The 23,966-nt window shown below is 37.1% G+C and overlaps 1 protein-coding gene across 10 annotated transcripts in view; it reads left to right on the top strand.

Annotated features, from left to right (window-relative positions):
* MLLT10 (MLLT10 histone lysine methyltransferase DOT1L cofactor) overlaps positions 1-23,966 on the top strand; it is a 217,726-nt gene that overhangs the window by 168,085 nt on the left and 25,675 nt on the right. For 6 of the 10 annotated variants that reach the window (XM_028114111.2, XM_028114114.2, XM_028114116.2 and 3 more), the window contains 2 exons: positions 6,609-6,656; positions 20,995-21,173. In XM_028114111.2, coding sequence (XP_027969912.1) covers positions 6,609-6,656; positions 20,995-21,173 — 227 coding nt within the window. The remainder of the gene's footprint in view (positions 1-6,608; positions 6,657-20,994; positions 21,174-23,966) is intronic. The other 4 variants (XM_028114117.2, XM_088025792.1, XM_028114113.2 and 1 more) reach the window with 1 other exon arrangement.

Raw genomic sequence — 23,966 nt, 5'->3', positions numbered from 1 at the left:
CTTTCTTTCTCTTCCTTCCTTCCTTCCTTCCTTCCTTCCTTCCTTCCTTCTTCTTTCTTTTAAAGATTATTTATTATTTATTTGAGAGAGAGGGAAGACAAGCTGGGGGGAGGGGCAGAGGGAGACGCACACTCCCAGGGAGTGGGGAGCCTGATGCAAGGCCTGATCCCACGCCCCTGGGATCATGACCTGAGCTGAGGGCAGGCACTTAACTGACTGAGCCACCCAGACGCCCCCAGAATTTCTTTTCTTTTTAAGGCTGAATAATATTCCATTGTATATCTATACCATCGTTTCATTTATTCTTTTATCTGTTGAGAGACCCTTGGGTTGCTTCCACCTTTTGATCATTGTGAATAAGCTGCTTTGAATGTAGATGTGCATATTATCTATTTGAATCTCCGTTTTACCCAGAAATGCAATTGCTGGATCATATGGTAATTCTATTTTAAAATAGAGTGTCATGCTGTTTTTCATAGTGGGCGCACCATTTTACATTCCCACCAACAGTGCATAAGGGTTCCAATATTTCCACATGCTTGCCTACACCTATTATTTTATTTGATTGTTTTTGATATAACCATCCTACTGGGGATGAGGTGTTAAATGTTAGATTTTATTTTTTTTTCTTCATTGAGTATTGTCAGTGGGAAAGGAAGGGAAAAAGAATTTACATTTCATCTTATTCTTCTGTATTCATTTTCTGTGGTTGCTGTAACAAATTACTGTAAACTTCAAACAGTATAAATTTATTATCTTACAGTCTGTAGGTTAGAAGTCTGGCATGGACTCACTGGGTTAAAATCAGGGTGTTGGCAGGCTTTGTTCCTTTTTTAAGGTGCTGGGGACAATCTGTTTCCTTACTATTTCCAAATTCTAGAATCTGCCTGCCTCCTCCCCCCCCGCCCCCGCCATGGCCCCATCCTCTGTCGTCAAAGCCAGCAGTGTTGGGTAGAGTCTCTCTTAATGCTTCTGCCCGTCTAATTCTCAGATTCAAAGTTTATGGCAACTTGGATGATTTCATTGGGCCCTCCCAGACAATCCAGCACATTCTCTCTGTCTCGGGGGTCTTAACTTAAATACATTTGTTTAGTCCCTTTTGCCATTTAAGGTAACATATTCACAGGTTTTGGGCATTAAGGCATGAGCATCTTTGAGAAGGAGGGAGGCATTATTCTGCCTACTGTATCTGCTTCACGGTTATTGAACTGTCTTATTACAAGAAGGTATTACTGGTTAATCTAACAAGAAGATATAACAGTATAAATATTTATGTACCCAATATAGGAGCACGAAGAATATAAAGGAAATATTAATACAGTAATAGTATGGGACTTTAACACCTTATTTACATCATTGAATAGGTCATTGAGACAAATTCAGTAAGGAAACATCAACCTTAAACAACACATTAGACTGGATGGACTTGAACAGATAATTTATAGAACATTCCATTTTATTTTATTTTTATTAAAGATTTTTTTTATTTGACAGAGAAACACAGCGAGAGAGGGAACACAAGCAGGGGCAGAGGGAGAGGGAGAAGCAGGCTTCCCGCAGAGCAGGGAGCCCGATGCGGGGCTCGATCCCAGGACCCTGGGATCATGACCTGAGCCGAAGGCAGATACTTAATGACTGAGCCACCCGGGCTCCCCGAACATTCCGTTTTAAAAACAAAATAAGTATACATTCTTCTCAAGTGCACATGGAACATTTTCGAAGATCATATGTTAGGCCCTTAAACAAATCTTAATAAATTTAAGAAGATTGAAATTATATCACACATCTTTTCAGACCACAGTGATATGAAACTAGGAATTAATTACAGGAAGAAAATGGGAAAATTCACAATTATGTCAAGATTAAACAACATTGCTACTGAATAGTTAATGGGTCAATGAAAAAAAAAGAAAGAGATACCTTGATAAAAATGGAAATGTAACATACCAAAATTTATTGGATGCAGCAAAAACAGTTTTAAGAGGAAAGTTCATAGCAATTAATGCCTACCTCAAGATGCAAGAAAAATGTCAGTATAGCTTACTCTTCCAGAAACTAGAAAAAGAACAAATGAAGTCCAGAGTTGGTAGAAGGAGGGGAATAACAAAGATTAGAACAAAAACAAATTAGAGACTTAAAAAGACAGTAGAAAAGATCAATGAAACTAAGACCTGGTTCTTTGAAAATACAAACAAAATTGATAAACCTTTAGACTCACCAATATGGAGTTTTTTCTTGAGTTCCAGGCTCATTTCCAACAATCTAATAAATCTCTGTTCCTCTTATATTCCCATTCAAAGCCTGCTTCTTCTCTTGTGTTCCTTATCTCTGTGGGGATTTAGTTACCTAAATCAGTTATGCTAGGTAGTTAAACTAAACTCTGTCTTCTCATTTTCTTGGTTGTTATTATTATTTTTAAAGGTTTTTCCTGTTCTTCATCGCTTGTTTTTTCCTTTATATTTTCACTGCCTCTACTTGGGTATTTCTGCAGTAACCTTTCAGCAACCTTCTAACCTTCATTTCATTATCTAGTTGATTCTCTAGGTGCCACCAGAATCAGTGGCTTATTTAAAAATGCAGATCAGATTGTGTCATTGTCTTACTTAAATCTTTAAGAATTGTCTGGTGTTTATGAGATAAAATTAATATTTTTTAGAATGGCATGTGTAGTTTTTCATAATTTGCCACTTACTAGACTCTCTAGTCTCTTCAACTTTATATTGCATTAGTATAATCTACCTGTAGTTTCATTCTGTACTATTCTCTGCAAAATCTGTAATTTAGACTTTGGTAGTGTCTGCTGGTATGATCTTCCTTCTTTCTTTATCTACTGAAAGAATTTAAAAGTAAGCATAGTTGTGCTCCTGCAAAATTTTTTTTGACACCTTTTGGTAGAATTATTAATTCTTCAAAAAATGCCACAAACTTCTGGGTTCTCATACGAGTGTTCTAATGCTCTTTTTTCAGTCTGTATCTATTGCCTCTGTAGACATTTTTTTTTGTTTCTGTGACTTATATCTTAGTCATATTTGTCTCACCTTTGAAACAACAACAAAAAGTTTTCCATTAGACATTTGAGGCTCTGAAAAGTTTTAAAGACTGGTTTATATTCATTATTTATTTCTCTAGTATGTGATGGAAAATGTTTTATTATATAGAACCTCATAAAATTAAAATGTTACTTCACTGAGACTTGTTTAAAGAATTTAATGAAGGTATAAGAGCCAAGGAAATATCATGTATTATTTGTCATAGGTGTTGAGTGTTAAACATACACATTCTAATTTGATATTTCTCAGAGAGGATCTTAGGACTTAATGGTGGTGGTTCTTCTGGTTTGTGTGCATATAATATTACATAAATTTTTGAAATTGGTGCTTTCTGATAAGGAAATTAATTACCATCAATACAAAGAAAAATAGTATTAGAGAAACACTTAAACCAATCTAAAAACAAAACAAAACAAATTAGCTGCAGTGGGATGAATTTTAGGTGACCAGAGAAATTCAGGAAACTTAAGAGAGAAATAATACTAAGCTTATTGTCTTGATAAAGGAAAAAGAGAACAGGTGGGAGAAAGATATAATGTAAAAATCTTGTAGTAAATTTTGGAAACTTTTAAGACAATTTAGAAAGACAGACTAGTCATTTAAATATCTTAAAGATCTATTTATTTGAGAGAGAGAGCCCATGTGCAAGCAGGGGGAAGGGGCAGAGGGAGGAGGAGAGAGAATCTCCAGCAGACTCCCTTTTGAGGATAGAGCCTGATATGGGGCTCTATCCCATGACCCTGAGATCATGACCTGAGCTGAAATCAAGAGTTGGATGCTTGACTGAGGCACCCAGACACCCCTCATTTAAATTTTTTAAAGAATAATATATGGAGTGATGCCTGGGTGACCCAGTCGGTTAAGATCTAATGTTGGCTCAGGTCATGATCATGGGGTCCTTGGATCAAGCTCCACATCAGGCTCCCTGCTCAGTGGGGAGTCTACCTGACCCTCTCCCTCTGCCCCTCCTCCCACTTGTGCTCTCTCTCTCATAAATAAATAAATGGGATCTTAAAAAAAAATAAGAATATATGAAGGGTAAACTTTAAATAGATGCCCATGAAGTGGAGTGCCTTGCATTTCGTGGCATTTGGTTTTATGGTGGTGCCTTGGAACTAGCCAGCTTGACTAAGAGATTTTAGATTTCATGATGCTGCTAAACTGTAAGTGTGACTTCTTAGTTTCATTTAGTACGTATATTTAAAATGCTTATAATGATGAAACAAATAGTGTGTTTACAGGGATTGTAGTTTGCATTATTATTTTTTTTAAACAGCACCCCCGTGAGTGGGGCAGGGGGTGGAGGGAGGGGCAGAGAAAGAGGGAGAGAGAGAATCTCAAGCAGCCTCCACGCCCAGCACAGAGCCCAGTGCGGGGCTTGATCTCAGTACCCTGAGATCATGACCTGAGCTGAAGTCGAGAGTTAGGTACTTCCTACTGAGTTACCCAGGTGCCCCCATTATAGTTTGCTTTTGTAGTCCATTTGAAAACTAACATATCATTTGTCTGGTTTTCATTGTTCTGTTTCAGGTGTGATTTTACTTTAAAGCTTTTTAGGTTGTTTAACAATGTATTTATTTACATTGTTTTTCTTACTAGACTATAAACTCATTTAGAATAGTAGGAGTTTTTTTTTTTAATTTTATTTATTATTTGAGAGAGAGAGAATGAGAGATAGAGAGCACGAGAGGGAAGAGGGTCAGAGGGAGAAGCAGACTCCCTGCCGAGCAGGGAGCCCGATGCGGGACTCGATCCCGGGACTCCAGGATTATGACCTGAGCTGAAGGCAGACGCTTAACCAACTGAGGCACCCAGGCTAGTAGGAGTTGGGTTTTATTCATCTTTATTTCATTGGCATTTAACTCATCATCTACTTGATGTTCCATAAATGTTGAATGAATAAATCATTGTCAGTTGCTACACAGTCCTGGAAGAGGTTTCGTATATTCTTGGTATTATGTTCATTTTCTTTGGGAATTAAACTTTGCATTAGGCAGTTCTTGTTTCTCTCAGAGTAGTAACTTGGTTCTTTGCTGCAATAATAGAATTTGTTCATTCGTTTGTCTTGGCAATTCTTATTTTTAATATAATTTTGAAGTAGTAGATTAAAGTAGCTAAAGAGCTTAGATCTTTATTCACCAGCAGTATATTGCTAATTGATTTCTGTGCCCCATTTACTATGCTTTTAGGTTTTCTTTAATTATGGTACCTATAGTTTGTCACGACCATGCTCATTAAACAAATCTCATTTGATGGAGGAGGCAAAGTAATGTCAACCAATTATTCATAAATATCTGCTGTAGGATTGAGAATAAGTATGAATGCTAATTGATTTTACGGGTGAATGTTCTTCCTCGAGAATGGAATCCTACTCAGGTTTGTCATAATAGTTTGTAGGAAACTAGATCTTTGTTCTTTACATGTGTCCCCTCTTCATTTCAGGGAAGCATTAAGAAGGTAGGGGTCTAAGAACAGAGATGAGCAGTTCTCAGGCATAACCACATCTTATTAATCATTTGAGATTCACTATACATAATGAGATATTACTGATAGGAGAAGTTGTTACTATGACAGTGTGGAGATTGAGAACCATTGATCTAGATCATTCTAGATCTAATTTCTTTTTAGTCACAATAGACTTGATTTTCCTTCTTACTTGATATAGTTGAGGTATTCTGTATGTTAATACAATACATTGCTACATTCCAGGGTGCAACAAATGCTACTGTTTGTTCCTGTGCAGGAAGGAATTTGACTAATACTATATATCCTTGCTAAGTAGTTTAAGACATACAGACTTTTTCCATTTCAGGGGCACCTGGGTGGCTCAGTCGGTTAAGCGACTGCCTTCAGCTCAGGTCATGATCCCAGGGTCCTGGGATCAAGCCCTGCATCGGGCTCCCTGCTCAGCGGGAAGCCTGCTTCTCCCTCTCCCACTTGTGTTCCCTCTCTCGCTGTCTCTCTCTCTCTCTCAATTAAATAAATAAAGAAAATCTTAAAAAAAAAAAAAAAAGACTTTTTCCATTTCAAATCAGCCAAGCTATTTGTCTCTTGGATCACTCTTAAGTTTCTGTAAGATAGGCTTCAGAGACTCTTAAGTGATAAACATAGAAGAAGTATATTAGCATTTGGATGGTGAATCAGCCACTGGGGAGAAAAAGTAATTTTCAGTATGCATGTTAACTACTGCAAAGCAAAATGAATTTATAAGTGTCTCATTGAAACTGCAAGAGAGACAGAACCTGAAAAGTGAAGGGATTAGTGTAAATGGAAATGAATTTATAAGAATTACTTTTAAATTTAATTAAATGGTAATGCCATTAACAGTCTATTTAGAATGCTGCCTTTTTTTATTTTAGTGAAAACAAATTTGTAATGATTTTTAAATTTTCCATAGTTTTGTGTGTTTTTTTTTTTTTTTTTTTACTTTAACCCCCCCCCCCCTTTTTTGGACTTTAACCCCCTATAGTGTCTTAAGTTTCTCAGCTTATACCTGTCATGGTAGTTTTTAGAAACTGGTTATTAAAAATTCAAAATTAAAGTGTGTCTTTTCTTTAGACAGAGATGACAGTTCTACACTAACAAAGCAGGAACTTAAATTTATAGGTATGTACCAAATTCAAGTATGGCTTTAAGGGTAATAGTGTTAAATTAATCCTAATGTAGCTCAGAAACCTCCCCATATAAAGCAATAGTAGGGATCTCTAGTCCCAACAATGATAACTGAAAGGAATTCTCCATGATTGTGGATGGCTGGTGGGATGAACTGTTACCCTGTTCTTATTGTTGTACTTGTTTGGATTTGTCATATTGCTTAAGATATGGTAGGGTGGATTTTAGGATTTCTAAAATTATTTACCTATCAGAGTCTAGATGCCTAGGTCTTTGATTTTTAAGACCACTTTTTACATCTATGACCCTTCTCTCTCAGTGAGGGAAAGAAGAATCTGAGAGCATATTCTATGATTTATAATTTCTAATTTTGTATTTTTCAAATACTGGATCAGTTGAGATGTGTGTATTTTGTATCCACTCTTTTTTTTAAATTTTTTAGTGTTACGTTAATCACCGTACATTTCTGTATCCACTCTTCTTAACCAGTTAATGTATGCATCTACTGCACCCCTTTCCCTCCCTTACAAACCTCAGTTTCACATATTAATAAAACTAGTCTTGCAAGCTAGGAGTACCTGCCCTATGGAACTTTTCCTTCTCAACAGTTTCTTAGCCTTTTTTTCATTTGAAAATTATAAAGATCTTTCTGTATCTAAAATCATGGTCATTTACTTTGGGGAAATAATTGTACTGCAAATGGATCCTTTCAGGAACTTAAAATCTAAAAGGAGGATAGATATGTATATAAATAATTTCAAGACATATAGTTATAACTTCTCTAATCTGCAGTATAAGAAGAGTTCAGGGTCAGGGAAACTTACTTTCAGCTGAGGCAATGAGCTGTCCAGAGAACGTAACATTTTACCTGATGCTTAAAGAAGGGTTAATGTGGAGCTATTTGGAGATAGGATCAGGGCTAGACTCGCAGGCCCTGGAATAACAAATAGCACAAGCAGTGACACATAGGTGTGTAAAGTGATGGTGATACTTATATTTGACATGAAATATATGAAAAATAATAGCCTTAGCTACTAGCCAAAGGAATTGAAAATAGTTGGTAGTTGGGAAATACTTGGAGTTGGGGAAAAAAAATAAAACCTGTTAAGGAAGATTCATCTGGCTGTAGCTTATAAGAATATTGAAAGGAGCTATAGAACAGAGAAACCAATTAGATTTTTGTTATAATCTAGCTGAATGTATTGAGGGTTTGAGGGAGGGTAATGGAAATCAGACTAGTAGGACCTATATTACCCAAGAAGAACTGGTAGTAATTATCCATAAATTGAATGGCAGTAGCTGGGGAGGGTGGGTAATTCATTTGCCAACAAGCTGTTTAGGCAGAGATGTTTAGTGTGCAAATGAATAGATGAGGTTAGAGTTTGGGCATGAAGGAGAATTGGAAGTAAATCCATATAGGGGGTAAAATAAACTGTGAGATTGGTCATGGCTAAGCAAGGTTGGTAGAGAAAACAAAGAGGTTGGATCATGTTTATTTTAAGATAGGAAAGTCTTAATAGGTGGAAAGGAGGACTCTGGAAAAATAGGTTAAGATGCAAGAGATGAATATTTGATGAACCAAAGAAACTGGACAGATGAGATGAACAAGTAGAAAAGTTTAACTTGAAGACAGAGGGAATAGCTGTGGAAACATTCAGCATAAAAGAAAAAAATTAGTCTGTTTAACCTCTGTAATTTGGGGTTAATGAATGTTTAAGTTAGTAGAAACTTTAGAAGTAGGTTTTCCCACCAAAAGAAATGATTACTTTCAGGTGTCATTAATAACTTGAGTGTGCTGGGGCGCCTGGGTGGCTCAGTTGTTAAGCATCTGCCTTTGGCTCAGGTCATGATCCCAGGGTCCTGGGATCGAGCCCCACATCGGGCTCCCTGCTCAGCGGGAAACCTGCTTCTCCCTCTCCCACTTACCCTGCTTGTGTTCTCTGTCTCTCGCTGTCTCTCTCTGTCAAATAAATAAAATCTTAAAAAAAAAAATAACTTGAGTGTTTACTCAAGTTATTGTAAACTTGTTTACAATGTCCTGTTAGTGTACTTGAGAAAATGTCCTGTTAGTGTACTTGAGAAAAACGTTTTATTGATTACATAATAGTGATAAATAATGATGCCTATATATGTAAAAACTATGCTTCTGAAGTAGTTACTCTTTTGTAATGTTCAGTGTTTCCTGAGAAGTTACCTCCTTTCTCCTTGTATTCTTTATCAAGACTGTGTCTGTCTTTCCTTCTGTTCTCTGCCTACTCCTAACTGAATCAGTCACCAAGTGGTACCTTCTAAATATTTTTTCTAATTAATTTGAAGGTTCCTAGACATGAATTTTTATATCTAGTTTATTATTTTCAAAATCCTACCTTCTCACAGCTGTGGGTTGGCTTGGATCCTCATTGTCTCTTTCACAGATTGTTGTATTAGTCTCCTTTTGTTTTTGTCAGTACCTGGAGTTGATCAGGTGGACTGACTCAAGCCAGTATGGGAGAAGTGAAGAATGTCACTTAATCATTTGTGATTAAAACATTATTGTCAAGAATGCCATATGTTGCTTATCTTATTCTTTCTTAAAGTAATCTTGCGAAAACGAGTTATAATTGGGAAGTTACTTGGTGAACCTGACATCAGAATATGGACAATTAGATCATGTTTAAAAATTATCACCATCTTGATAATGTTCTTTTTCTCTGTATAATGCAATTGATTGATTGCTTTCTTAAGCAGCTTCCTTTCACATTAATTTCTAGTCATATGTTTGCAGAAGCTGTGTCCCAGTTACCTTGAGGATTAAATCTACAATTAGAGACCATGACTTATATGGTGAGCTGGTTCTATAGATGGCCAGTTATTACTTGTTTGGCACTCAGAGGGTCATTTTATTTAAGGATCTCTGGATATGTATATGTGCCTATTCCTGACAGAACAGTATTTTTATATAATACCAGCTAGGTATTTACAGTTATGCTTCTCAGACTCTTTGTCATTCATTATGCTTGTAGTATTTGGAGCAACTATATGTTCTTTCAGAAGGTATATGAAAAACATATTCAGAGTCGTTTCTGGGTGTGTCAAGATTTAGGAGACCAAAAATATTTTTTTAAAGATTTTTATTATGTGAGAGCAAGCAAGCGAGAGAGAAAGAGAACACACGGAGAGGGAGAAGCAGGCTCCCCGCTGAGCAAGGAGCCCGATGCAGGGCTCATCCCAGGTCCCTGGGATCATGACCTGAGCCGAAGGCAGACACTTAACTGACTGAGCCACCCAGGCACCCGAGACCAAAAATTTTTAATTCATGTTGGCAGTAATAGAAAATCTGATTTTCTACCCGGATCAGTCCTAAAGAAACCATGGAGAGAAAGTAAATCAGTATAATGAACATATAAAAGATATGAGGGAAGATAATAATAACTTAAAACAAAGAAAATATTTAAAAGAAACAAGGAGAAACTTTAGATATGGAAAAGTGTAATTATCAAAGTAAAGAACACAATAGATGGCATAAATAACAGTGGATACAGTGAGGAACAAAATAATAAATGGATTTTATACATGTTTAAAATAAAAATGATACGATATGGAGGATAGAAGTAGATTCCAGAAAATAGGAACCCTAGAAAGGGAGAGAGAGAGAAAAATGGAGAGCGGGAAATAATCTGAAGAAGTAAGGAAGAAATTTCTTCCCTAAAAAAAGATGAGCAATCTTAGCTTGAAGTGGTCAGAGAAAAACAGTGAAGGAAAAATCCTCACCTAGACTCGTTATAGGGGACATTTTAAAATATCAAAGACAGGGAAAGAGTTCTAAAACATAGACTAGTAAGATGAAGTCCTTCTTGGAGAGAGATCTTTAAGGACTATATAGAAATAAGTTCAGTTCTAAGGAGGTGTGGTACAACATATTTAAAGGCTAGATTTAACAGAGGTAATTTTTATAGCAAAAAAAAAAATTGGAAGTAGTGGAAATATAAAGATTACAGTTGTATTTTTTTTTTAAGATTTTATTTATTTATTTGACAGAGACAACGAGAGAGGGAACACAAGCAGGAGGAGTGGGAGAGGGAGAAGCAGGCTTCCCGCTAAGCAGGGAGCCCGATGCGGGGCTCGATCCCAGGACCCTGGGATCATGACCTGAGCCGAAGGCAGTTGCTTAACCAACTGAGCCACTTAGGTGCCCCTACACCTATTTCCTGTAGCATCTCCTGGATTCAATTATCAAATGATATTTAGGTAGCTTACCTAGCAACTTGGAAATATATCTGTGATACATTTTCCCTGACACCAAACCCAGAACAACAAAGTATATAATACCTAAAATAATACATACATGGTTCAAAGGATTATCAATTTCTTATATTCTGTTTTCATGGTGCTCAGATTCTATTGGAAGAGTCAGAAATATAAATGAATAATTGCAGGATAAAACGTTAGACAAATTATCATGGTGGTTATGTTAAAATAATAGGTTTGAGAGTGGTTTTTTTCTTCATTTTTTGATTGTGGTCATTACATGTTCTTATTTAAATCATAGAAGACCTTTAATGATGAATGGCAAATTGTTTTAATAGCTGCCACACCTAATAAGATTATATTCTTCATTTTAATTGGCAGTTTTTTCCTACTAAACCTTCCTTTTAATTTCCTTAAGAAACGGGGGGGGGAAATCATTGTGTAATGAACTTGATGATGTTTGTCATCTAGGCTTATGATTGATATTTTAGGTAAGTCTCATTTCTTCTCCTTCATTAACCTGACCATCTATATTTCTATACTTCATCTGAGCTAAGTGTTTCTAGAGAAAAAAATTCACACCATGTACACATTCGTATCATTATAGATTCATGATACTAGCCTTGACTGACATTTAAATTGCTTGGCAATGTTAATATACATCTCTAAGAAAGTCTCTTACTTTTCGCTATGAGTGTTTATTTTTTTAAACTTTTACTGCCTGTGAAAATTTCATCTTTTCATCACCCAATTCTGCAGACCTGCTTGGTTTGTATCCATCCTCTTTTCTTTATCTCTAGTCCTGCTTGCAGTCCAGGGCTAGTCTTGTACTGTGGATCTCACCCTTCTGTGCCCTCTCACAGACCTTGTCATTTTAGTTGCCTTATCCCCTCACCATCACTTTTCTTTGCTCATCTACATCTAAACATACTCTAGTGTCTCTCCTCTTGAAAAAGCACAGAAGAACCCAAACCTTCCTTTAATCCCACGTTCCTATTCATGTACCTACCCCTCGAACTGTTCTGCCTCCACTCATTTAAGATTTTCTCTTTGTTTTGGGTGATATGTCTAGTTGTGATTTTTATTCTTCTTAGGACCTCTTTGCTTCCTGATTGAGAGAATTCATGTCCTTCATCAATTCTGGACATATTTTAAAATATTGATTCTTCCTATTCTTTCTGTTCTTCAGTGATTTTTGTTAGACATATTTGGACTTTCATTCTGTCCTTCATGTCCCTTAATCTTTCTTTTTATAATTTCCATTTCTTTTTCCTTTTTTTTTAATATTTTATTTATTTTATTTATTCATGAGAGACAGAGGGAGAGGGAGAGAGAGAGAGAGAAACAGAGGGAGAAGCAGGCTCCCAAGGAGCAGGGAGCCCGATGCGGGACTCGATCCCAGGACCCGGGATCATGACCTGAGCTGAAGGCAGACGCTTAACCAACTGAGCCACCCAGGCGCCCTATAATTTCCATTTCTTAATTTCTATGTGCTATATCTGGGTAATTTATTTGATCTTTTTGTGTTCACTCATCATTTCTTTAGCTCCCTATTAATTTATCGTTTTCCCTGCCTAAAGAGTAAAGATTTTTAGTGAACGTGTTTTTCAGTTTTTTGTTTTTCTTTAAGATTTTATTTATTTGACAGAGACACAGTGAGAGAGGGAACACGAGCAGGGGGAGTGGGAGAGGGAGAAGCAGGCTCCCTGCTGAGCAGGGAGCCCGATGTGGGGCTCGATCCCAGGACCTTGGGACCATGATCTGAGCCGGAGGCAGATGCTTAATGACTGAGCCACCCAAGAGCCCCATGTTTTTCACTTATTGGAATTCTTTGTGTTCCTTTCTGAAATGGACCTGGTCTGGTTTTGTTTTTCTTTTTCTTTCTTGTTTTTAAGAACATGTAGCCCTTTTCTCATATTTAAAAATATTTTTATTTTGAAACAGTCTTAAACTTAGAGTATAGAGAACTGTATCTGCCTAAACCATTTGAGACTAAGTTGCAGATAGAGAACACTTAAGTAGTCTTTACAAACTAGGACATTTTCAGCCCTGAACACTTAAGTAGTCTTTACAAACAAGGACATTTTCCTATAAAATCACAGTATGATGATCAAAAATAGGAAATTAACATCACCATGTTACTACCATCTACTCTTCAGATGCTGTTCAAATTTTGACAGTTGTCTCAAAATTTAATAGGGTGTTATTTCTGGACTTGGTTAAATTTTTTTCTCATTATTAGGGTTATGTTATGTTTTCTTGGAGCAGGGTATCATATACATGATCTTTCCAATGCATGTATCAGATGGCACATAATCAGGCCTTTCTCATGAAAAGGTTTTCTTTTCCCCTTTATAATTAGTATGTGTATTGTGGAATTAACTGTGAGACTATATAAATATCCCATTCCTCATGAGACTTTCAGTTTCTATCATTATGGACTTACAGATTTGTATGGGTTATGATGTATTTATTGTGATACTTGGGTTGTTCACAGGTTAGCTAGTAGGAGCCCCTTTAAGCTGGCACTGTGTCCTTTTGACATATCCCCGTTATTCTTTGAACACTTCCTTTTTTTCTGGCATTACAAATATATTAGTTTTCTATTGCTGCCATAACAAATTAACACAAAATTAGCAACTTAAAAGCACTCAGATTTATTAGCACACAGTCAGAAGTCTGGTTGGGTTAACTGGTTTCTCTGCTTAGAGTCTCACCAGGCTAAAACCAAGGTGTTGGCTCCCTGAGCTCTTACTATTAGGAGACTCTTGGGATTAATTCCCTTCCAAGCTCTTTTAGGTTGTTGGCAGAACTCAGGTTGTTCCTTGCAGTTGCAAGACTGAGGTCATCATTTCCTTTCTGGCTGACAGCTGAGGCCTTCCCTTAGCTCCTTGAGGCTTCTATCCCATCCTTTCACATGTCCCTACACCTTAGAGCTAGCAAAGGTGAGTTGAATCCTTTGCACACTTAAGAGTCTCTGACTTCCCCTTCTGTTGGATCTCTCTTGTTTTCTCATCTGTTACCTCTCTCACTGACTCTTGCCCTTCGTCTTCTGTTTTTATGGGTTCATGTGATTACACTGGGCCTACCTACATAATCCAAGATATTCTACCTATTTTAAGGTCAGCTAATCAGTACCTTAATTCAATCTGCCAAGTTTCTTCACACTAGTACCTTGATTAGTGTTTGAATAATCAGGGGAAGGGAACCTTGGGTTTGGAGGGTGGACCTCACTAGAATTCTATCACAGCAGGGGATATGCTAGGTTCCTCTTTTTTATATAGACTGTTGTTTCTTTCTTACACTTTTGATTCCTCTGCTTAGGTTCTTAATCATTTAAAACATTTATCTCATAAACTTTATTTGCTCTATTTTCTAAGGTTCTGGGAAATAATGTTTGTGTCTGCTAATTTGTGATGAAAGGGATCGTTTTCTTCTGTGTTTTCCAATTTTGGATTGTGAACTCATTTTATAGCGTGGGTTAAGGATATATCCCTTCTTGGGATTTATCAGACCAGGCACATATGTAAATTCAAACCCAAAACCTATCTGAAGGCAAGGCTGTGGCTTAGAAATTCTTTTTTTTTTTTTTTTTAAGATTTTATTTATTTATTTCACAGAGAGATAGCGACAGCAGTAACACAAGTAGGGGGAGAGGGAGAGGCAGGCTTCCCGCTGAGCAGGGAGCCCGATGCAGGGTCGATCCCAGGACCCTGGGATCATGACCTGAGCCGAAGGCAGACGAACAACTTGATGTAGTACTGATGTGGCCTCCCAGGCAGTTTGAAATTGGGAAGCAGGAACTCTGGTTGGTGACCACTAACATTTATGTTGTTGGTCATGTATACTTCTGTCTAGTGTATTGTTTTTATGTAATTGCCATGGCACACTAATAAAAGCTTAGGTCTCCACAATGTTTCTTGGCTCTGCCTACCCTCTACCGTTCTTCCTAAAATCACCATTTGTCTCCATGTTTCCAAATCCAGTGGGCATTTTCATTCTGTCTTAACTAGGCTTTCAGCATCATTTGATGCAGTTGATATGCCCTGTTTTTCTTGAGATTCTTTTCTCTGCTTTGTTGACACTGCACTGGTTTTCTTCTTACCTCACTGATCTCAATTTTCTTTGCAGATTCTTCTTCCACACTAACCATCCTTGAAATGTTGGGGGTCTTCAGGACTTAGTCCTAGACCAACGTTTTTCTCTTTTACAAGCAAAAATGCACTCTTTCTGTTCCAGTTTTCACCACCTCAGTAAATGGCACTTCTAATCACTACCCAATTCATTCATAATATTTTCTTTATCTACCAAATGTAGCTTATCATCATCAAGTTGGGTTCATCTGACTTCTAGATGCACTTCAAGCTTGTCCATAACACCACAGCCTTGGTCTTGAGGGACATAATCTTTCACCTAGATTGTGGAATAGCCTTCTAAATGACCTTTGTGTTTCCCTTCTTCCTCTTTTCAATTCATTTATGATGTAGCAGTTACAGGGATGACCTTCTAAAAACCTGTCATGCTGTATTTGCCTTTGGTGTCTTGCCGTTGATCTTAGTATAAATTTTAAACACCTCTCCGTGGCTTGCAGGTTCCTGTGAGGTCTGTTCCTTCCCTTCTCCACTTGGTTCTACCACTCTCTGCACTATGCTTTACCCATATTACCTATTTTTTCTTTACTATTTTCATTGTTTTTTGAACAAGCTTTTCTACTTTACTCTTTTCACTTAACACCTACCTGTCTAAACTTTAGGTCTTGGCTTAAGGATCATTTTTTTTTTCCCCAGACAGATATTTTCTGCTTCCTGATTTGTCACTTACGGTACTCTTTGTCTTCAGTCATAGCACTTGTCACAATTTATAGTTATGTGTTTGTTTTAAATGTTTGCTTCCCTAATTAACTTGTAAATTCTTGGAGAGCAGAGATGTTGTCTGTCTTGTTCCCCACTTTTTTTCCTTGCTCCTAGCATAGTGCCCATCTTCTAGTAAACACACGGTAAATATCGGATGGATGGATGGATGAACCAGTACATCATGGCCACCCTCTGTATCATTCCGTATCGTTGTTTTTACCCTCTGTCCTGAACAGATGAATTTCAGGGATTTTCTTAGAGTTTATGCATTGCAGGATTCAGTTCTATTTAATTCAATGAATGGCACCTTGATTTGGATTAAGGTAACATATAACTTGTGGAAGATGGAAATAGAGTAAGTGAAATAGAAAGCAGGTACAGAACAATCTAAGGAGGATTATTTACCTTTTAAATAAAGATCTAGAGATCTTACTAAACTATTTTTTCATGCTGCACCAATCATACCCTAAAGTATGAGGGAATTTAGGAGATTCAGTGATTGTCATCTTCAAAAAAGATTTAGATATTTATACTGCCCTGCCTTGATAGGAAAAGAAAATTTTATTTGTTCTATTTATAGTAATAACCTGAGTTCCAGACACAGTTCAGAGTATGATCACCACATTGCACATTTAGCTGTGTAGTTTCCTGTTCACGCTCAAATGCAATATAAAAACAGATGTAAGTTTAGACATCAGGGGTCCTCATTCACCACAGTTTTTTTGCTTTTCAGTATTACACTTTTATATATATTATTACATGTGGCAATGGTATTTTCAGTTTTGAAAGAGTATTAGTGACATTAGAGGACCTGATAATTGTAATACTATACATTCCTGACTTAAAGATAAAACTTTAATTAGAGTAATAACTCTGAAGTAGCAATGGCTGCCGTAATGGAAACTTACTGTGTATTAGGCACCACTGGTAGAGCCTTTACATGGATGTTCTCAAATAAAAGCCTTTAAGGTAGCTATTACTTGCTTTTATAGAGAAGAACAATATGGAACCTCAGAAAGCTTAAGTAATTTGATTAAGATCACATAGTTGGGAGAGCCAAGATTTTTGTCTCAGTCAAAAACTTGTGCTGGCTCCCCCCCACGCCCAAGCATGCTGTTTCCAGCTAACTTTTAGTTTTAAGAGTTGGAGATTCCATGTATGCTCTCCACCATTAAAGAATTAGATTATTAGATTATTCTACCTTTTAAGGTACTTTGCTGCAAAAGCTGAGTTCAAGTGTTGCTCTCTGGAACTCCTCCACCCCAGTCTCTTCCTCTGAACTTCAGCTGTCCTTCATATCACATGTCCTTACCAGTATTTCCCTCCTGTATCATAGTAGCTTATGAATACTTAATTAGCTCTGCTGTGAGACTTTTGCTTCTTTGAAGGCAGAATTCCCTTCTTTGATATCTTCAGTGACTTTTTTTTTTTATAAGAACCTCAATAAATATTTATTGAATGAGGTAATGAACTTTTTAAAAAATTTTTCTCAGGTATATGTCCATTATTTGGAATATAAGGTTTATAAATACTTGCTTCATTTACATGCTGTCTCTTTTCTTTCCTTCTCAGCCAAACTTCTTAAATGAGTTCATCTTGCCAAGATTCATTGTCTCATTTAGTGACTTCCCTTTTGTGTCCTGACCTTAAATGACCAATGGAATTATTTGACCTGTTCTTTTGAAATTCTCTAAGTGGTTTCTGAGATTCTCTTAAGTTTTCTTATTTTGTTCTTTGTGGTCTTTGTTTTTAAGTGGTAACATTCTGTAGGATTCTGTCTTTGGTCCTCTTGATCATGCTGAAAACTTTCCCTAGGTGATCTTATTTTACCATTTCTTGGCTTTGACTAGCTTCTGCATCAGGAGTTGTAAATCACATATTTACAGGGGCCAGATAGGTAACATAAATCAGAGAAGAGGTGAAGAATAAGGAAAGACAGGACTCTGGGGGATTAAAGAATCTGTGCCGTGGCCAAAGCTCCAGCATATTGTTGCTATTTCAGAATATAGTATCCAGTATTGACAGAGCTTCTGTTTTTCAGGACAAATTAGAATTCACTTTTTTTTTTTTTTTTAGATTTTATTTGTTTATTTGAGAGAGACAGATAGTGACAGAGATAGTGAGAGCACACATAGGGAGGAGAGGGAGAAGCAGGCTCCCGCTGAGCAGGAAGCCTGACGTGGGGCTTGATCCCAGCACCCTGGGATTATGACCTGAGCCGAAGGCAGACGCTTAACCGACTGAGCCACCCAGGCGCCCCTAGAATTCACATTTATTTATTTATTTTTAGAATTCACTTTTAAATGTGAAGTTTTGGGGCACCTGGGTGGCTCAGTCGGTTAACTGTCTGACTCTTGATCTCAGGGTCATGAGATTGAGCCCCACATTGGGCTCCCCACTCAGCGCGCTCAGCAGGGAGTCTGCTTTAGATTCTCTCTCTCTCTCTCTCTGCTCCCCCAGCTCTTGCACACGTGAGCTCTGTCTCTCAAAGAAATAAATCTTTAAAATATATTTCTAAATTAACTTTTTTAAAAATGTGAAGTTTCAGTGTTTTGAAATATGAACTAATTTAGGATTTCAAACACAGGGCAGGCCAACAGAAAGCCTTTTTGAGTTTTCATGTTTATGTACACTAACTTTACTATTCTTCTGACTCCTGGATTTGTAGCTCCACACCTGAGTTTTCTGCTGAGCTTCAGGCTGATCCTGTTCTGTTCTAGACTATATAGGAGTTCTGTGTTCCACAGGCATCTCAAAGGCCATGATGATTAACCTGAACTTCACACTTGCGTTAGGAAGTGGTTTCAGTAGCTGTGAATATGAATCCTGATTCCACCATCTACTAGGTCACTAAGCAAATTAGTTCTTCAAACTTCTGTTTGCTCTTGTGTGAAATGGGCGTAATGTTTGCCTCATTGGCCTGTTACGCTAGTATGTATATTTACAGGGGCCACTTCAGTAACTATACTACATATAGTGACCAAATACTAGATGCTCCCAGGTGCTATTCCTGCTTCAGTGAGTGGTATCACCACTCCCACTTACTGGTACTTAAGAGTCATCCTTGACTCTTCTTTCTTATTTATTCTTCAGGTCCTATTAGTTACCAGTCCTATGAACTTTGCTTTTAGAATATCCCTTGACTACTATTACTTTAGTTTAATCTCTATTTTTATTCATCAGTATTATTGTAGCAACCCTTCAACAGCTTTCTCAGTCTCTAATAAAGCCCCTTCCCAATTTAGTCTCAGCCTTGTCTTGCTTAAACATCCATCTGATCACACCAGGCTTCTGTTTACAATCCTTCAGTGGCTTCCTGTTGTCTCTAAATTTTTAATGTTTTGGCTTTCAATGTTCTTGATCTGATTCCTGCTTATTTTTTAGCCTCATTTCTTGTGTAAGCTACAGATGGTACTTACACGTTGTTATATTTCTTCCTCAAACCCCCTTTCACCTCAGTTCTACAGCTCCTTTAGAAATTAGCTTTAAAGGCATCCATCTCTTCCAGTAAGTTTTTTTGACCCTCATCCTCTCACCCCAGGTCTGGGTTAGATACCCCTTTTTATGTGCTCGGAGCCCCTAAGGATGTCTCTATCATAGCACTCTTCACAGTCTTTTGTAATAGTCTCTTTTTTCCACTAAGCTTCTTGAAGGCAGAGACCACATATCTTGAATGGCTTTGTATCTCCAAGGCTTAGAATAATGTCTGGCAAACAGTGAGCTCTCAGATGTTTGCGGAATGGATGCATTTGTTGAATGAATAAATTATCTTTTTTTCTGGAGAAATTGTAGATATAAAAAGGATCTTAGGACCCTCAATTATAGTTGTAAGGCCTTTAAAAATGTCCCAATTCCTTTATTTCCTTGTTTGAAGATTATGGGTGATTTTATTTATTATGAATCAATAACATTTATGTTGTTTAGAACAAAGTAAATGTACTATTAATGTAAATAATTGTTGCCTTCAAGGGTTATGGTTTCTCAAATTTTTTTAATACTTTTTTTTATTGCAACCCACTTAGGTTCATTTTTTTCTTGCTTTCCTCTTGTTACAGTGTTGAGTTCTTAGGATCTTACTGTCTCCCACCCTCTGAGGAGCCTTGGTTTATATCAGGATTTCTCAGCCTCCACACTGTTGACACTGTGAGCCAGATAATTCTTAGTTGTGAGGAGCTGTCATGTGCGTTTTAAGATGTTTAACATCATCCCAGGTTTCCACTGCTGTATGTCAGTAGTACCCCCTAGTTTTGATGACTAAAAATGTCTTCAGACATTGTCACATGTCTCTGTGGAGCAGGATCATCCCTGATTGAGAACCCTGCTGGTCTGTAGATCTTCCCATCTCTCACTTTTAACCTCAAAGAGCTTCTCCTCTGTGGAACATATGAATGTGATCTCCCATCTTTACAGAAAACAACCAACCAACCTACACACTTTTTTTTTTTTTGGTTACTCCTCTTTCTTCTTCACTTTTATTCATCACCTCTGTCCTTCCTCTTCCCATCCACTTTTCAGAGTGAATTATTTCACTCTCTTCTCCCTTTCTTTCTGGCTTGTAGCTCCATGGTGCCTCTGAAAATACTTTCAGGCCTTCCCTCGTCTCTCCCTGAGTCCCTGGTGGTGAGTGTTACCACCATCTAGTGGGCCGCGTTGTCACTGTCTCTTAATCCCCTGTCCCCCTCCATCCCTGCCCTCCTCACCCTCCCCATTCAGCCACAAAGTCTGTTCATTTTACCTTTGGAATAGCTCTAGAATCCACTTACTGGTCTTTGAATCTCAAGTGTAGTGTATTGTAACCTGGGTGACCTTTCTGAAACCGTCTCTTCCCATTTCAGACCTTCTTAATCATGAGTTCTGGGGCTGTAGTAGCTGCGTTTTGAAAAGCTTACCAGGTGATTTTTACACAACTCTAGTTGCTTCATTCTCCCGTTTAAGAAATATTTCTTTGCCTTCAGGAATTCCTAAAACTCTGTTACTTTTTACAAGGCACTTCTTGATGTGATCCTAGTCTATTGGCAAAGCTATTTTTGTTACAAAAAATGACTTAGGTTCTTTTAAACAAGTGTTTTGTGATGAGTCAGTGTTTAGTCATTTAGTTATTGATACATTATTTATGACCACCAATAAAATTTATCATTGAGGGGAGAGATCAGGAAGAAATGTGGGTCTTCTAACTTAATGATTATTTATGTGTCTATGACAAATTTGGCGGCTAAGTTATAAAATCTTTAAATAATTTTGTTTTCTTGCAGGTATTTATAACAGCAATGATGTAGCAGTATCCTTTCCAAATGTAGTATCTGGCTCAGGATCTAGTACTCCTGTCTCCAGTTCTCATTTACCTCAGCAGTCTTCGGGGCATTTGCAACAAGTGGGAGCTCTCTCCCCATCAGCCGCATCCTCTGCAGCCCCTGCTGTTGCTACAACTCAGGTAAATTATTACAATGCTATAAAGTAACCTATAGGTGGATTTGTCATTTTGAAAGTGAGTTTGACTGGAGAAGAAAGAAATCAAATAGGGCTTCCTATAGGAATTTATAAAATACCTCCATCTGTTGTGACATATTAGTGGAAATAATAGACATTTTTACATGATATGCATGAGAGAGGATAAAGGAATACATTGTCATTAACTTATCTTTTTCAGTTTCTGAGTTTCTGATTTTGTCCTAATGTTGTAAATTAATAATTTGCTGTGAACTTTTATTCTTTTTGAAAAGTAGGACTTAGTGGGGTGACTGGTTGGCTCAGTCGGTAGAGCATGTGACTCTTGATCTCAGGGTTGTGGGTTTGAGCCTCAAGTTGGGTATAGAAATTACTTAAAAATAAAATCTTTAAAAGTAAAAAAAAAGAAGTAGGACTTAGAAAGTATGATCCAATTTTGGACTTTTGTCCAAAACATTCCTTTTATAATTTTAAAAATCACAGAAATAATATATTATTATCTGCTGTCTAAATTTTCAAAAACCGGTATAAGAGAATGATGGGATAAAGAGTGATTGACAAGTACTGTATTGTTTTCCTCCTAGTGGGAGACAAAGAATGTACATAAATATTGTAAATAAGTGACTGTGTTGGTGATTGTGCGTTTATCCCTTTCCTTTACTTTAGATCTATAAAGTTACTAGTCTTCAGGAATCCTTTCAAAGCAAGAGTCAAATCTGAAAAATCATAATCTTGCATTATACAAATAGGACAGTAAGTAGGCAAAGCTGCAAACACACGCACATACATACACACACTTTGCCAAAGGTAATAATTTAAAATTCCTTAAGTATATATTTTTTATTTGTTTAGAATTCTTTATAATTTTACTTCAGTTTTATCCAAAGCTCTATTAATAAGCCTCTTAGTGTTTGGAGAAATTTTTTAAGATTTCATTTATTTATTTATTTATTTGAGAGAGAGAGAGAGCGAGAGTGAGAGAGAGAGAGCATGCAAGCAGGGGGAGGGAAAGAGGCAAACTCCGCACTGAGCACAGAGCCTGTCGCGGGGCTCGATCTCACTACCCATGAGATCATGACCTGCGCCGAAATCCAGAGTCAGACGCTTAGCCACTCAGGTGCCCCAGGAGAAATTTATAACAAAGACAAATGTCTAATTACACACAATTAGTTAAGTAGATTGTAAGTTGCTGTAAGTTTATGCTTTATGCTATATGTTCATAATTTTCGTTGTACAGGCCTTTAGAATATATACACACTTTTTAGTATTTTCTGTAAGCTGTACATCAGAGCGCAGCATTAGTTATTTTTAAAGTATGCAGTGGTGCAGGGCAAGCAGGCACCATTACAATCAGGTCAGGTATTAGAATAAACAACAAACAGTTCGGCATAGAAAACCAATGGCATGATTAGTGGTATCACGTTTGAAAATGAAAGTTAACTATGTGGTGAACCTCCCAGCCTGAATAAGGGGAGTTTGACTAATTTAGGAGAGTTTTTTGTAGCTCATTTCACTAGCCTTGGTGAGGTAGCCAGCATACCAGGGGTGTGGGGTTAGAGAGGGTGAAAGGATAAATGAGAGAATGGTTCTTGTAAATAGTTTCATCTCTTTTAATTAAATGTAGCCATATGCTGTTGATAGCTTTCTATCCTTGGACAAAGTCTCACATGAACATTTTCAGTGTGCATTTTTCTTTTCTTTCTTTTTAAAAGTCTGTTTTAATTACTCTCTGGTTAATTCCAGGCTGAATTAAGCAAAAATCTCATTTCTTCTCCTTCATGATGTTTGTGGTTTTGGGGGTTGGCATTAGGGAGGTAGATGGGGGAAGTGGTGGTAAAGAGAAATTTATAGCTAGAGGGAAAATTCCACTTAACATATGACTCAACTGAAGAACAAAGAAATCATAGTTGCAAGTAATCCAGGATTCAGTCCAATTAAAATCCTTACTGTTTATCCTCTTTCCATGTTTCAGTAAGATGGGTCTCTTATAAATATGATCATCTAGTTAGACTCAAATGCTGCATGCTGAGACAACTGCATCTATGATTCTGTCTAGCAGTAAATGCTTTCTGCCTTCAAGCTGAAGCTTATTTAGCCTGGCTTATCTGGTGCTGCTGTAGCAACCATCAGTCTCCAGGCAACTGAGGCACATTGACCTCTCAGTTGAACTGAGTGCAGAACTACTTCAATTTAGCTGCCTGAGACAATAGTATTGGTATTGAATGTGCAAAATGTGAATTTTCTAGGCAATGTGTGAGGGAAACGATACAAAAATATTTAGAATAAATTGAATGTTTAGATAGGATTCTTAAAATTGTGATGTACTTGGTAATTGAATCTTCTCTTCAAAATGACAAGTTTATTTCTGTTTAACTTTCATATAGGCTCTGTTTATTTTCAAATTGCACAAGTCATTGTGTTTAGATAATGAAATGGTAGTCTCTTATTTAGGGTTCCTTTATAGGTAGTTGATTAGCAATGCTATAAATGGGTTAATTAAAATTACCAATATTTAAAGTGTAATTATAGACATCTTGTTACAATTATTAAGAAAACCATCACACCAGCAAGCAAATATTTAAAAAATATAAATCAGAGAATGGAAATGTTAAATTTGAATAATGTTTTGTCTCCCTTACTTTCCCCCAAAAAACTTAATGAAAGTAGTAGTTTTTTGTGACTGGCTTGGTGCCAGCAGGATGAAAATCCAGAGGTCATTCTTGATCTTTCTGGCCTTGGTTTTTTAAGTAAGATAGACAGGCCTCTTGTTGGACTTATT

Source organism: Eumetopias jubatus, unplaced genomic scaffold, assembly GCF_037043125.1.
Source record: "Eumetopias jubatus isolate StellerSeaLion01/CBP00866 unplaced genomic scaffold, mEumJub1_p1.0 scaffold_8, whole genome shotgun sequence".
NCBI classification, from domain to species: domain Eukaryota; kingdom Metazoa; phylum Chordata; class Mammalia; order Carnivora; family Otariidae; genus Eumetopias; species Eumetopias jubatus.
The sequence above is the reverse complement of the archived record's forward strand: the minus strand, read 5'-3'. Positions and strand labels throughout refer to the sequence as shown.